Source organism: Brienomyrus brachyistius, chromosome 2, assembly GCF_023856365.1.
Source record: "Brienomyrus brachyistius isolate T26 chromosome 2, BBRACH_0.4, whole genome shotgun sequence".
Taxonomy (NCBI): domain Eukaryota; kingdom Metazoa; phylum Chordata; class Actinopteri; order Osteoglossiformes; family Mormyridae; genus Brienomyrus; species Brienomyrus brachyistius.
The window spans coordinates 45701165-45718078 of record NC_064534.1 but is presented as its reverse complement, the minus strand read 5'-3'; the positions used below and the strand labels follow the sequence as shown (position 1 = coordinate 45718078).

The following is a 16914-nucleotide window of genomic DNA, read 5'->3' as shown; positions in this document are numbered from 1 at the left end:
ATGCAGGGTGACATCACCCTGTACTCTCCTACCTGATAAGGAGAAGTTAGCTTCATTAGCTCGATCGGTGGTATTCTCACCAAATTGGTCACTGACTCAAAAAAAACCCCCAAAAAACTGATAGTTCCTCACAGGCATAGAGGAATGTCAGAAATAAAATCACTCCCTAAGCGATTATCATGGGCGATAAGACCCCGTTCCTCGCCAATTTCAAAAATAAAGCATCTCCTCCTGTTCTCCTTTCAGACAGCTGACGTGTTCTCTTCAGCGCAGTGTTTTTTCCTTCGCTCTTGTGGCCCTTCCATCCGCTGTTCTCCATTTCTCTACCCAGGCGGAAGGAGGCTGCCAATTTTTCCAAGTAATTCGATGCCCCGGACTGTGAAATGATTGGTCTTTTTCAGTGCTTGCCGGTGTTTTGCATTGTCAGCTGAATAATCAGTGATTTATCACAGTAGAGGAGAAAGGGCTTATGTCACAGCCTGCTCTGTATCGTGGGAGAAAAGAAATCAATTCGTTGTCTGAACTGTCAATTCTTCAGCGTAACACAGCAAGTTCTTTGCTCTTCAAAGGTTGCGGAGGCACTGGAAGAAAATGTGTATCCCAGTTAAAATTAATTGTGTATATTCCTTGTACGCGTTGTTCTCCATGAGAAATAAAATAAAAAGTTAAATTCTGTATCCTCCTTCCAGGCTGGGAAATAGTAACATATAGTGGTCAATGCCAGTGCTAATTTGGTGTTAGAAGCACTCAGTACTACTTAGTGACTGACTCAGTAGCGCCTGTGTGGCATCAGGCTAGCTGTTAGCGCTCTTTAAGCTTGGAGCTGCTGGTAGCTGTCAAGAATTGAACTAGCTGCTTGTTAGCTGTCAAGTTTTATCTAGAGCCGGCTGCAACTCGGGTGAATGAAGAGCAGAGAAAGAAAAATAAGAAGGTCACCTGTCTCTCCAGATAAACAATAAGAAATATATTCTTGCACAGACTTTCCTTCTGGATGATCACTAAGCAGAGTTTGAGTATATTACTTTCCCATAAGCCCCAATAATTGACCAAACTACTACCTTCAAATCCTTGTTTTTCTTTGTTGTTTGGTGGAAGGTGCCTTCTTGGCTTCCTCTTTTCTCCTTAATTCTGTAATCCACATTTTTCCTCTCCTAGAACAGATAGAGAGATTAGATCAATTTTTCATTGTCTTCAGAATCATTGCTCAGCTGTTTGGCATTTTCACAGGAGAATATTTTCCTCCTCTCCTTGCAGTGAACTTAAAGTAAGACTCGAGACACCTAAAAACAGCAGGTGAGGTGGCAGAAATATTGAACTCATCATATAAATGACTAGCACACATTCTACCCTGTTAATTGTGCATCTAAATGAGACATATTGTTTTCTTTTTTTGTTACTGATCGTGAGACATGCATGGTGCCTCAGTGGGTAGCACTGTTGCGGGTCGGAATCCTATGTGTGGTTTTCCTTTGTCATATCAAATTCCTCCCATGTTACAAATTGCCTGTTTTGTGTGTGTACAGTATGTGTTTTGCAGCAGACCTTGTTATTTGGATATTCATGTTGAAGTTACTCAATATTTTTTGGATTTAATCTAATACATTTGTAATGTTTGTGATATAGCCCAGCTGTAATGTAATAGCTGCATTCACCTTTGCCAGTAGTGAGCTTAACCATCAGAGTGCAGCACTAGATTACTTACTTTAATAATAATTACTGTAGAATCATATAGTTACCATGACACGCTGACGCTTTGTTGACAATCAATGTTTCCTTTCAATTTTGCAGATTCAGTCTGAAAGTGGTTTTGCACCAAACGGATGTGGTTCAGTACCTCGTCAAAGGCTGAGTTATTAGTGTAAAAGGCAGAGTTATTCGGTGTTCAGCTCTCAGCACTCTGTAAAAGCAGATGCATTTGAATGCACGGCCAAAGGAGGGAGGCCTTTGATATTGCTGTCTCCTGCCGAAACAGCAGCTGCTCCTCCCATGGCCGAGAGGCCGCCCCCTCGTTGGGTGTTTTGCAGTCCGATTTATGTTCCGATTGCCTCCCCCCGCCACCCCAAAAAAATGGCAAAAGCCATGGATAAACTGGGAGCAGTTGTGCATTGAATGGGGAGGAAGAGGCATCTTGAGGGAGTGAGTGGCGAGGACAGCTCGCCAGCAGGAGGGAAGGAAGGAAGCGAGCATGGGTCCCTCTTTGTCTTCAAAAGCCCACCAGCGATGCCGGCCTACATCATATCACCAGCCAGGCCTGAGCTGCTATGAATGCAGTGTAATTAAATGCTTGACGGGAGCCTGGATGTTTTTCTAGCCCCGCGTTCGGAAGTCACGATGTGGCCCAAATACAATCGGCCGATCTTTTCTCCCAAATTGCTGATAATTGCTCTTCAGAACCATTCACTGGGATTTCCATCCGTCCGCCTGCCTCTCTCTCTTTCTTCTACAATATTTCCGTGTCCATTCCATCAAACTCCCAGTGCCATCGCAGCTGAGCAAGAGCCAGAGCGAGTGCCGGACAAAGATCCCACGCTAACGTGGGTTTGCAAACAGAACCTCATTGTGGGGGTGTTGGGGCCGACGGGGCAAAATGTTCTGTGGCGCCATCAGTGCTAAAAGGCTTAATAAAATCTTAATAAAAGTTCATTATGCAATGAAAAAAAGAGTTTTGTTGACCAGACAGATCAATCAAGTGATCTATAACAGTTCTCGCAGATTGTTTTTCCCCCAAAAAGATTATTCACAAAAAGGTTTTCAAAATGTTTATTTATTAGCATTTTTGCAGAATACTCTGGAACATTCTGGAATCCACTGTCACTAACGTATATTATATCTGTTGCCTCACATCTCTGGGACCCGAGTTCGAGCGTCTGCCTGGGTTACATGTGTGTGGGTAATTGGAGTTACTAAAGTGTGCGTGTGTGAGTGAATGGTGTCCTGTGATGGGCTGGCCCCCCATCCTGGGTTGTTCCCGACCTCATGCCCATAGCTTCTGGGGTAGGCTCCGAATGAATGGATGGATGGATGGATGGATGGACGGATGGCTGTTCTTTTCTTTAAAAACTACTGACTAATTTGCATATATATTACCTAATGAACTACATTTACCTTATATACATATACACCAATTAGGTATCTTCTTCCTGGAGGAAACTTCAGTATTTATAATAATATAAAAGGAAATGTATTGTTTTATCAAAGGCAGAAATATGGCAGTTTGTTTCATTGTATTAGCTTTAATCTTGCATGAAAAGAATCAAACTGAAGACTGATTTTTGATTGCTTTTTGAGTCCTTTGATTAGACTAGTTGTAGCGCCGCTACTGCCACACCGTCTGTCTTTCAGTGCTTGTTTCTCCCAGGAGTGATTTGCGTGTGGCATCACGCATGGCTGCCTGGCGTCTGTCCTCTTTCTGCTCTGCTTTGTTCCCAGCATGCCTCAGTTGGTGGCGTACAGTACACGGGCGGAGTTACCTTTAGAGTAATCGCAGCTGACACGGACCGGTACTCCAGTTCCCAGCAAGGGCGTCAGAGCACATCGCTCTGCCGGTGCCATTAAATATGAGAGATGACATGTCCTCAGCGGAACCAATGGGACATTTAATTACTATCAAATAAAACACTCTCCCTTACCTTCTTCTCACTCCCTCCTCTGTTAACCCTGGACATGGAGGCTAAGTGTCAGGCAGCTTGCTACGTATAAAGGGCCATTGGGCTGATCTACCCTCTGTTTTCTTCGACGGTGGCAGACTGGGATGTGGATGTACACTTTTATGGATCCATACACGTGTTTCAAAATATAACTTCAGCAATTTGTGTTTTTTATCCGAGTTAGGGATGTTCAATTTTTGTCCGTGCTGACAGTTCGAAAGATATATTTCTATATATTGCTGCTCGTTTTGGAGCCTCTGTCATTAATGCTTAGAAAAGCTGTATTTATATGTCTTCAGTAAAGCATGGTGTGTGTTATCTATCATACTGCATGCTGCTATGGCATTACTCTCCTCTGTCTGCGTCACCAGTTAAAGCAAGGCATGCAATATTTGGCCATCTTATTTTCCTTTTGCAAAATTTGAATGCAGTGCGCTGTTACAGTAAGTCATTTAAAATGTCATAGCAAGCAGTCTGTGTTCTCCAGGTGTGAATAAGCAGACTAGGTAACAAAGCAGAAAGGCAGTGCAAAGCATTTCGGTTCCGGAACCTGTGAGGCCCAGTTTATAATTAAATACAGATTACTGTAGTGCATATTATATGGGAACGGGGCCAGTTTAATTCGTTCACTATGTAAAAATATTTTATTGGACTGTTTGAGAGGATACTGAATTCATTAACAGCCACCTTCAACAGCAGAAGCAAATCCTGGCTCATTACGATATATTATTTCTGAAATTGATTTCTCACGAGAAAATGGTGAGTGAAATCCCTTTGTATCACGGTGACTTTCCTCCCCTCTAGATAGATCCTAGCAGACCTGCAACTATGTGACCCTAGTACTGTGTCTACTGTGTCTGCAACTATGTGACCCTAGACAATGTCAGAGAGGAGATCCTTCGTACGTTTTAAATAGGACTCTTAGCAAAGTCAGTTATTATCTATTAAACTTACTGAAGCTCTTTCTTTGTGGCCTCTGCTCACCGTTACCCGAAACCGGATAAACATTTAATGACAAATGGCTAGATTGATGGACAGATGGATTTTTATCTTGCTATCCATCTATCTGTCCATCTTCTAGCTACTGATCCAGTACAGGGTCACGGGTATGAACATATCTATAAAATAACTGATTTCATTCACAACTAAATGGAATTTCTTTCTTTCCTTTTTGTGATTATTCTCAAAGTTTAGAGTATACGTAATACAAGAATTTTGATTTGGTTAAAAGTCAGTTCATTGGAGTAAATATATATATATATTATATATATTTTTAATCTTCTTTCAGAATTTACAGGTGAAGTGGTTACTATTCAGGGCATCAGTCATATTTCTATTAGCTTTTATATTTCCCCGGACATTATTTATAGATGCACCCCTGCTGAAGGACACAAAAAACAAGCACAACAACAATTAAGACTGCAGCTTTGTATAAAAACCGGATGCTTCGTATTAATCTCCTGCTGGGAAGGGAGCCTCAGGCTTGAAAGCATCATTTAAAATTAACCAGTTGTATTAGGCAACCACAACAGAGCAGGGTGTCATCCACCCCTCAGTATGCTTATTCATTTCCTGCTTCAGCACAAAACACTAAGAATTAAAGGAATAAAACGGGAGGCTCCCTCAAGCCCTAAGAGATGCTCTAACTGCTTAAGTGGAGTTTGGCACAGTTGGCAGTGAACCAGGGTGCTGTTAAGTCGGTGGCAGAGTGGCAAGACTCTCTGTCCGTGTTCTCTGTCAACGCATGGGCACTCTGGCACCTCTCGCAAACGCTGCTTTATAATTAAGGTCCATGAGTCACCAGGCCAGTGCAGAGTGCAGACACCATAGGCCCCATATGTCACCAGACCAGTGCAGAACGCAGACACCATAGGCCCCATATGTCACTAGGCCAGTGCAGAACGCAGACGCCATAGGGCCCATGGGTCGCCAGGCAGTGCAGAGTGCAGATGCCATATGGCCCATATGTCACCAGGCCAGTGCAGAGTGTAGATGCCATATGGCCCATGTGTTGCCAGGCCAGTGCAGAGTGCAGACACCAAAGGCCCCATGTGTCACCAGGCCAGTGCAGAATGCAGACGCCATAGGCCCCATATGTCACCAGGCCAGTGCAGAACGCAGACGCCATAGGGTCCATGGGTCGCCAGGCAGTGCAGAGTGCAGATGCCATATGGCCCATATGTCACCAGGCCAGTGCAGAGTGTAGATGCCATATGGCCCATGTGTTGCCAGGCCAGTGCAGAGTGCAGACACCAAAGGCCCCATGTGTCACCAGGCCAGTGCAGAATGCAGACGCCATAGGGCCCATGGGTCACCAGGCAGTGCAGAGTGCAGATGCCATATGGCCCATATGTCACCAGGCCAGTGCAGAGTGTAGATGCCAAATGGCCCATGTGTTGCCAGGCCAGTGCAGAGTGCAGACGCCACAGGGCCCATATGTCACCAGGCCAGTGCAGAACGCAGACACCGTAGGGCCCATGTGTCGCCAGGCCAGTGCAGAGTGTAGATGCCACATGGCCCATGTGTCGCCAGGCCAGTGCAGAGTGCAGACACCAAAGGCCCCATGTGTCACCAGGCCAGTGCAGAGTGCAGACACCAAAGGCCCCATGTGTCACCAGGCCAGTGCAGAGTGCAGACACGAAAGGCCCCATGTGTCACCAGGCCAGTGCAGAGTGCAGACACCAAAGGCCCCATGTGTCACCAGGCCAGTGCAGAGTGCAGACACCAAAGGCCCCATGTGTCACCAGGCCAGTGCAGAATGCAGACACCAAAGGCCCCATGTGTCACCAGGCCAGTGCAGAGTGCAGACACCAAAAGCCCCATGTGTCACCAGGCCAGTGCAGAGTGCAGACACCATAGGGCCCATGTGTCGCCAGGCCAGTGCAGAGTGTAGATGCCATATGGCCCATATGTCACCAGGCCAGTGCAGAACGCAGACACCATAGGCCCCATATGTCACCAGGCCAGTGCAGAACGCAGACGCCATAGGGCCCATGGGTCGCCAGGCAGTGCAGAGTGCAGATGCCATATGGCCCATATGTCACCAGGCCAGTGCAGAGTGTAGATGCCATATGGCCCATGTGTTGCCAGGCCAGTGCAGAGTGCAGACACCAAAGGCCCCATGTGTCACCAGGCCAGTGCAGAATGCAGACGCCATAGGCCCCATATGTCACCAGGTCAGTGTAGAACGCAGACGCCATAGGGCCCATGGGTCGCCAGGCAGTGCAGAGTGCAGATGCCATATGGCCCATATGTCACCAGGCCAATGCAGAGTGTAGATGCCATATGGCCCATGTGTTGCCAGGCCAGTGCAGAGTGCAGACGCTACAGGGCCCATATGTCACCAGGCCAGTGCAGAACGCAGACACCATATGGCCCATATGTCACCAGGCCAGTGCAGAGTGTAGATGCCATATGGCCCATGTGTTGCCAGGCCAGTGCAGAGTGCAGACACCAAAGGCCCCATGTGTCACCAGGCCAGTGCAGAATGCAGACGCCATAGGGCCCATATGTCACCAGGCCAGTGCAGAACGCAGACGCCATAGGGCCCATGGGTCGCCAGGCAGTGCAGAGTGCAGATGCCATATGGCCCATATGTCACCAGGCCAGTACAGAACGCAGACACCATATGGCCCATATGTCACCAGGCCAGTGCAGAGTGTAGATGGCATATGGCCCATGTGTTGCCAGGCCAGTGCAGAGTGCAGACACCAAAGGCCCCATGTGTCACCAGGCCAGTGCAGAATGCAGACACCAAAGGCCCCATGTGTCACCAGGCCAGTGCAGAGTGCAGACACCAAAGGCCCCATGTCTCACCAGGCCAGTGCAGAGTGCAGACACCAAAGGCCCCATGTGTCACCAGGCCAGTGCAGAATGCAGACACCAAAGGCCCCATGTGTCACCAGGCCAGTGCAAAGTGCAGACACCAAAGGCCCCATGTGTCACCAGGCCAGTGCAGAGTGCAGACACCAAAGGCCCCATGTGTCACCAGGCCAGTGCAGAATGCAGACACCAAAGGCCCCATGTGTCACCTGGCTAGTGCAGACGCCACAGGGCCCCATGTGTCACCAGGCCAGTGTAGAGTGCAGACGCCACAGGGCCCATATGTCACCAGGCCAGTGCAGAACGCAGACACCATAGGGCCCATGTGTTGCCAGGCAGTGCAGAGTGCAAATGCCATATGGCCCATGTGTCACCAGGCCAGTGCATAGCGCAGACACCATAGGCCCCATGTGTCGCCAGGCCAGTGCATAGCGCAGACACCATAGGCCCCATGTGTCGCCAAGCCAGTGCATAGCGCAGACACCAAAGGCCCCATGTGTCACCAGGCCAGTGCAGAATGCAGACGCCATAGGCCCCATATGTCACCAGGCCAGTGCAGAACGCAGACGCCATAGGGCCCATGGGTCGCCAGGCAGTGCAGAGTGCAGATGCCATATGGCCCATATGTCACCAGGCCAGTGCAGAGTGTAGATGCCATATGGCCCATGTGTTGCCAGGCCAGTGCAGAGTGCAGACACCAAAGGCCCCATGTGTCACCAGGCCAGTGCAGAATGCAAACGCCATAGGCCCCATATGTCACCAGGTCAGTGTAGAACGCAGACGCCATAGGGCCCATGGGTCGCCAGGCAGTGCAGAGTGCAGATGCCATATGGCCCAAATGTCACCAGGCCAGTGCAGAGTGTAGATGCCATATGGCCCATGTGTTGCCAGGCCAGTGCAGAGTGCAGACGCTACAGGGCCCATATGTCACCAGGCCAGTGCAGAACGCAGACACTATATGGCCCATATGTCACCAGGCCAGTGCAGAGTGTAGATGCCATATGGCCCATGTGTTGCCAGGCCAGTGCAGAGTGCAGACACCAAAGGCCCCATGTGTCACCAGGCCAGTGCAGAATGCAGACGCCATAGGGCCCATATGTCACCAGGCCAGTGCAGAACGCAGACGCCATAGGGCCCATGGGTCGCCAGGCAGTGCAGAGTGCAGATGCCATATGGCCCATATGTCACCAGGCCAGTACAGAACGCAGACACCATATGGCCCATATGTCACCAGGCCAGTGCAGAGTGTAGATGGCATATGGCCTATGTGCTGCCAGGCCAGTGCAGAGTGCAGACACCAAAGGCCCCATGTGTCACCAGGCCAGTGCAGAATGCAGACACCAAAGGCCCCATGTGTCACCAGGCCAGTGCAGAGTGCAGACACCAAAGGCCCCATGTCTCACCAGGCCAATGCAGAGTGCAGACACCAAAGGCCCCATGTGTCACCAGGCCAGTGCAGAATGCAGACACCAAAGGCCCCATGTGTCACCAGGCCAGTGCAGAGTGCAGACACCAAAGGCCCCATGTGTCACCAGGCCAGTGCAGAATGCAGACACCAAAGGCCCCATGTGTCACCTGGCTAGTGCAGACGCCACAGGGCCCCATGTGTCACCAGGCCAGTATAGAGTGCAGACGCCACACGGCCCATATGTCACCAGGCCAGTGCAGAACGCAGACACCATAGGGCCCATGTGTTGCCAGGCAGTGCAGAGTGCAAATGCCATATGGCCCATGTGTCACCAGGCCAGTACAGAGTGCAGACACCATAGGGCCCATGTGTCACCAGGCCAGTGCATAGCGCAGACACCATAGGCCCCATGTGTCGCCAGGCCAGTGCATAGCGCAGACACCATAGGCCCCATGTGTCGCCAGGCCAGTGCATAGCGCAGACACCACAGGCCCTATGTGTCGCCAAGCCAGTACACAGCGCAGACGCCACTGGACCAATGTGTTGTTATGTATTAGTTACCTAGGGCAATGTTTCCTACAGTGGAGATTGCAATATGACTTCAAACTTATGTGAATATATTTTTTTAAAATATCCTAATAGGACGTCCTGTAAACAAGAATTTCCTTAAAAAAATAAATATCAATTTTGTCCATTTTTTGGACAAGATACTGTACCATACATTTGGCTATTTGATACAGTATATAGGCTCATGAATGCTTTGTAGAAGAACTTAATGTATGTATCTATGCACATTTATATAATATTATTTATAAAACTATATATATGTTTGTGTGTTTTTAACTTGAAATTCCACAAGCCACAAAATGTTTTAATTTTCATTGAAATGTATCTACTAATTAAAATTCAGTTAAAGCTGTAGTAAAATGAATTGTTTAACTGAACTAAATGGTGACAGTCACTCTACTGATTCATACACATAACAATTGATTGTCCATTTCCTTCTCCTGCACTAGAAGCTTGGGTCTACCTACATATGCGAAAAGACTTTCTCGCTGCTGATGTACATTAAACATAAATTCAGATCATGACTAATCGTGGAGAATGATCTCTGAGTTGTCGTCTCCAAAATTAAACCGGATTAGATTAAACCGACTTAGCCTGGATTTGTGCTACAAGCAAAGAGCCCACCCATCTCATTAGATAAGCTGAGCATTACTCAATTGCTAGGGCTATATGAACTTGTTTATTTAATGTTGTGCCGATTCTACACAGACCCACCTCTCAGCACCTGCACTTTGGGGAGTGCGGCCCCCACATAGTCTGCTATCGCAGACACTGCTATCATGATGCCAGGCCATAGACGGGCACTGGGGTGCTGCTGTTGCACCTTTCAGCTTTCCACTTAGCATGGATTGCATTATGGATAAACGTGAGACTGTAATCTGTGTCAAAATGGCTCCTAGGCAGCCCAAACATGATACTGAAGAATTATTCAAGCTTTCATATTGATATCACAGCCAATGCATAGCTTATTTTTTACATTTTCCTATCCAAAATTTACAAAGAATGCATTTTCAATAATTCTGAATCATTACAAAGTTAAGACATGGGACAGGCTTTGATGGGAGTGGAAAAGAGAGGCAGTAGAAAAATACATTTCAGTTTGACAAACTGTAATACATTCCCATGTCAATAAGTTCACACCAGCCAAGCGCCTCAGTGGCTGCAGGAACAGGGTTTGATTAATACACTCTTCTGCAAGCCTATTCATTATATTGATTAACCACCACAATACTGCACAATACTGCACAATAAATAACTAATACTTCACCATTCCATTGTGTTGTGTTCTGACTTGGCTCGGTTTTGCATATCACTGATTCAGGTATTATACAAATAAACAGCTAACATTTGCTTGAAATAGAGGAATTTGGAAGGTATTAATTGAAATGGACAAGAATCTCATCCAGGATGTCCTCTGCCTACCTGGGATAGCCTCTAATCTCTCAATGATCATTCATTTAATAAGCAGTTATAAGGAATATGTATGGAAAAAGACGTGTAGTGTAGTACTCAAAAATGAACACCTTAAAATGGATTGCTAGTTAAGTACTTCTCTTAAGCAGTTCTCATTAGCATGTGAAGCTAGTTTATGTTAAATTTGACAGTTAAGATTTGGAAGCTGATATTCCCGCAAAATTCTTTGTGTCTGCCCATGTGGTTTAAATTTCTTGGGAGGATAAGGCTCAGCATTTTTGGATTCCATATGATCAGTTATCAGTTATCCGTATATTCAGCCACTCTCTTCCAGTGAGGGATATCCAACAGTAAGACGAAGCCAGCAAAGTGTGAAGCCAGCTACTGTAAGTCACATTTTTTAGAATTTATGGACAAATGCTGGTTTAAAGGGCAGGGTCTCTTTCCCTCAGCAAATAATTAGCCAGGAGAATCCTGGAAAAAAGGTTTCCAACAAGTGGTCCATATATTTTGACCAAACTATGTGTTTTAAAAAAAAAAAAATATATATATATATATATATATATATATATATATATATATACATATTTTAATTCAGCTAAATTTGCAGAGTCATGACAAAGATGGAGTGGACAATAAATGTAATTTTGTCATTTGTGTGATTTGTTTGCATTGATGAATGCGACCATCATGTAAACACGCACAGCGCTGTTGTGGTGAGATGGTAAATTTGACAGTATCTTGGGGCTAATGAATAACACGCTGCCAGGTACCTCTTTGGATTAACAGGCGTCAATGCTCCTCCCTCCCTACAGGTGTCCCCGACGTGCGATGCTGTCCTGGTCAACGGCAAAGAAATAAGTGGCAAGCAGTCAGTACAAGTGAACTTTACCTTTCTGCACCTGAGCGCCCAGCTGGGACTCACGGTGTGGGCTCCCCGGCTGCCGCTGCAGATTGAAGTGTCGGATGCAGAGTTGAGCCAGGTGAAGGGCTGGAGAGTGCCAATCCTGGCCAGCAGGCGGTGAGTGGCCCTTTGCCTCGGGCTGCGATCCTGTCCCACCAGGCACCATGTTCAGTACTCTGAGCTAATGAGCGTATAGTTTACAGGGTCAACATTCTCAGCCCCGGTACAGAACCCCTGGAAGACAATCTGCTTGTATAACACTGTTCTAACACAAGATATGGGAATTGAATGGTTATTAATAGGATTTTTTTGCCTCAGAGGTATATTTGTTTCCTGGGGGGGTCCAATGAGTTTCTGTATAATAGTGTATGCTGAGTATAAGCAACCATGTATTACAAAGCTTTGCAAATGTTTAGCCAAAAATTTCCACCAATATCACAATAGGTAAGACATCAAGCTGATTAACCACAAAGTGGCCAGGCAGTGTTGCTGCTAACGGCAGTGGATTTCCCCACATTGGCGTGACATATAGCACTGAATAATGCCACAATCTCTGTTTCCTTAATCCCCCCCGTGCTGCTCGCTGCCTCACATGGCAGAGCTATTATATCCACCTCATGCTGCAACCTTGAGCCTGTCTGCTGGGGCCATTTTTCAATTTGGCCAATTTATGTTTTCCCAGCTTTAGAGAGAACCCTCCTGGTCTTTGTAGAGAGCAGCTCCATTTGCTCTTTGCTGAAGAGCATCTCTCCATGTTTCTGCCGTAGTGAATAGCCTCCCTTGTTCTTACAGAGTGGGGCTCTTCCTTTTGTCCCGGCCGTAGTGAGTAGTTCTCTTTGTCTCAGTGCTTAGCTCCTCTCTTTCTCACACTATTGAGCAGTTATCCTCGTGCATGTAGCTGACAGCTCTCCTTGTTCCTGCACTGAGCCATTCTCTTTAAGTCTGCAGTCAGCACTTCCACTTTCTTCCGAAACTGAGCAGTTTTACTTATGTCTGTAATTGGTCGCCCTGCTCATTCCTGTAATTGGATGCTTTTGCCTGTTACTGTAGTGAGCAGAGCTCTTTCTTCCTGCAGTGACCACTTCTTCCTGCCTGTGTAGTTAACGCCTCTCCTTATTTCTTTTTAGTCAGTAGCTCTTTTTGTTGCTCCAGTGACCAGCTGTAGTCAGGTGCTGTTCTTATACCATGAAAAGGAAAGGTGATGAACTGAGCTCTTTGGTGACATAAACTGAGTGTCTTGGTCACTGTGATGCTATAAGAGCTGCTAACATGCATTCCATAGATTCAGGTTAGGGAAAGTTACACTGCAGCTAAGCTCAATGTAACAGATACATTATGGAGTAAATAGAAAATAAGAAAATAGCATCTCGGTATTTTGACTGCTATATCAGTCTAAAAGCTGTGCACTTATTGCCTGCTTCCTCCCTTTTTAATAGCATATAATCCCAGCAGTCCTGTTACTGACCAATAGAGGGCATTTTTTGGTCTTATATCCAATAAATTTTATTTTGCAATTTTTTAGACCCCTCAACATAACTATTCCTTAAAATCTTTAGATATCTTTTTAGATACATTTAAATCATACTACAGCCCAGATTGGGGGGGGGGGTTGTAGTTAGAACTTAAATCCATTTATTACATGTGTTGTACAGTATTGTTTCAATTTAGTAAAAATAGTGGATTTCCTCAGCTTATTGACATGAAAATATATCCATCCGTTTTGCAATCACTTAATCAGTAAAGGGGCTCTAAAAGCATAATTGGTTGAATTTTTATCATTTTTATAATGTGTTAGATTTTGACAGCATTCATTTTTAACAGAATATGGGTGTAGTAACTTATTCTTTAACTATAATAGCACACAGAGGAAAAGAGGTTGAATATATCTTACAGTTTTGCACCTCTATCAGCAGAGTAGCATGTTTAGTGGGCATTTATATATGCTATAATTATATGACATTCTTACAAATGAAATATTAATAAATGAAAAACAAGCATATCATAATCATATTTGGGCTTATTGGCAGAGCTCAGTATGGTCAATACAACAAAGTAACCGACCACAGCATGGTCACATGACCAAAAGGGGCTGTCAGGCAGCAAGTGTAACATAGCTGCCAGTACTTTATTTAAGACACAGCAAAGAGTGTGCTAACAGCAGCTCAGACCTGAGCTATAAAAACAAATTATACTAATATGACATCATAAAACTCAGGCATTTAAATTTAAATTACACTACATTACACAAATATATTACAGTAATTAATTATGAGTGAATTATAGTTCTAGAATGAGTACAATGGCACACGGTGTATTGTGTTATAAATTAATTTAGGTAAAAACGAAAAATGAGTTAAGCTTTCTTTTGCCCCTGTCTTGCAACAAGGATACTTCAGGGTATGTAAATCCTGAAAGTGTTTAGCAAACTTTGCACAGATTTTGGTGTTAGTTTTACAATTTTTTTCCCCCCGAATATGACGTGAGCAATCTTCACGTCTTGGGGTTATTTTCTAAGCCTTCAAAGCCTGCTGCCAACTGTAGCACTGAACTCTCTGAGGCAAAATCTGAGCAATTTTTCATGTTACCCTGTAACGGGTCCAGATGAGTGTTATGTAAGATCTTTGTGTGCTTTTGTGCGATGCTGAGCACCATGGCTTCCCTCGTGTACTGCAGACCCACCCGTGACAGTGAGGATGATGAGGACGAGGAGAAGAAGGGCAAGGGCTGCACACTGCAGTACCAGTATGCCCTGGTGAGGGTGCTGACACACTTCGTGGCTGAGCCAGCCGAGACAGGGGGGCAGCTGGCATATCTGCTGGGCCCTGATTGGCAGGCGGACATCACGGAACTGGTGGTGGACTACTTCAAGGTGGAGGACCCCCGTATCGCCAGGCTTGTAGACGGCAGGGTTCTGATGGGGAGGGACCTGGGCATCACTACCATTCAGGTATGACCACATTCTTAATGAGAAATTCTCTACATACACAAAAAGTAACAGTGAATGAGCAGATCGGACAATGAACTGTAATCTCATGCTGTTTCAAGAATTATTTTATCTCATAGCGCGAAACAGTAAGGTGTTCCTTTATCTTCCGTTATCTATATATACCTTCATCATGACCCAAATAAGGCCCATGTGGTCAAAAATATTTGCTTGCAACAACAAGAACACATTCAGAACTCTTAATAGCCTGCATTGTGTCTTCCAGGTTGTAGGATGACATCTTCCTATTTAGCCACCTTCAAAAATTTGCACTTGTTTTTTTCTGTTCTGGTGGATAAGGATTAAGAAACCTTACCCGTTTCAGTAAAATACAGCGTATCTAGCTGTTTCAATAAGTAGTAGGAATGAAATTCTGCAGCTTGACAGGGCAACTAGTAAATAAGCAAAACCAGTTTTCATAAGCACTGTACTCTTTTAGGTAAATCACAAAAAACCTGAGTGAAAATGCTGTCATAAGCATTAAATATATGATGAACATTTTGTTTTGCAAATACCTGCTGCCCATGACAAGGGACAATAAAAGATTTTCCACATTTTCACTGACTAAATAACTTTTACTTTAGACATCCATAGACAGAGAAACTGAAAAAAAGTATTCTGCAACACAACTAAACAGAAGAAAAAGTCACTCAGAATTTGCATTTATATTTTTGAGGCAAACTTTCTGTCCACGGTACGATTCCAGCTTTTCTGTATACACTATTTTGTTTTTGCAAAGGATTACCCACTGAGATGTACCTCCACAAATGGTAGCCTTTGTAGTGCAAAGGCAGTTTCTGATCTGCCTATTTTGCTGCAAGACTTTGAGTAATCACAATCAGCTAATGTGCACCATTTGCAATTTCAGAAGAGATGTCTGATTACCATTTATTAAAATGTTTACAGAGGGAAAGAGAGAAGTACAACAAAATGCAAGAATTTGCTATAATGCAAAATTGTTTTCAGACTACAATGACAGCCTTTGATGTCCACTGACATCTCGGGGATCCTTGTGCTAACAAGCTTTTTTTCTTGTTAGCACTCTCTAATATGGTGGTGTTTGAGAATTCCTGCGAGCACATATCTGTGCAACACAAAGAGGTTCTGACATGGGCCATTGCACTGTCATCAAATATCTTAATGAGGCAGGATGCAACAGAACAACAGCCATAAACATGCAGACACCCAAATGGCAAGACGTATGATTGGTGCAGCGTTTTTTATGTTCAGAAAATGCACTTATGACGTTCCCTCTGCAGATTGTGCTATTAGTATACTTTAAAATTTAATGATGAGCTAATGATGTTGTGGCGCTGAGAAGGACAGAATGAGCGTAATGATTGTTGCTTTCATGTTTCCAGGTGCTATCTCCTCTCTCAGACTCTATCCTGGCAGAGAAGACAATCACGGTGCTGGATGACAAGGTGACCATTACAGACCTTGGTGTGCAGCTGGTGGCTGGTCTGTCTCTGTCACTGCAGCCCAGCCTGGCGAACAGCCACACTATTGTGGCCACTACCACTGCCCTGGACTTACTGCATTCTATCAAACAGGTGACCCAGTGTGTGTGTGTCTGTGTCTGTATGAGGATTATATTACTTTGTGGGGGACCAAATGTCCCCCACAATGTAATAAAAATCTGTTTTTTTGACGTTGTGGGGACCATTTTTCGGGTCGCCAGAAAGATCTGTGAATACAAGTTGTGTTTTGTTTGGTTACTTATGGTTAAGGTTTGGGCTGGGTAGGGGTTCAGGTCATCTTGGTGGGATTAGAATTTGTCCCCCATAGGAATGAATGGAGTCCCCACAAAGATATATATTATACTATAGTAGAGTGTAGTGATGAGTGTATTATACTATAGTGTAGTGGTGAAGGTGTTATACTATTGTGCAATGGTGAAGGTGTTATACTATTGTGCAATGGTGAGTGTGTCATACTATAACACAGTGACTATGGGGCTGTGGTGACTTAATGGTTAGGGAAGCGCACTTGAATTGAAAAACTGCAGGTTTGAATCCCCGACCAGCAAGGCACCACTGAGGTACTCTGAGCCCCCAAGCACTGCTCCCCGGGTGCTGAATTAGCTGCCCCCTGCTATGTCATGATGTCACATATGGGTTAAATGCAGAGGACACATTTCCTTGTGGTGTGTCAACAATGACCACTGATT

General features: G+C 45.2%; 1 protein-coding gene across 2 annotated transcripts in view; it reads left to right on the top strand.

Moving 5' to 3' along the window:
* si:dkey-215k6.1 (transmembrane protein 132C) overlaps positions 1-16914 on the top strand; it is a 212496-nt gene that overhangs the window by 188232 nt on the left and 7350 nt on the right. For both annotated transcript variants that reach the window (XM_048996453.1, XM_048996459.1), the window contains 3 exons: positions 11673-11878; positions 14435-14708; positions 16106-16297. In XM_048996453.1, the coding sequence (XP_048852410.1) occupies positions 11673-11878; positions 14435-14708; positions 16106-16297 (672 nt within the window). The remainder of the gene's footprint in view (positions 1-11672; positions 11879-14434; positions 14709-16105; positions 16298-16914) is intronic.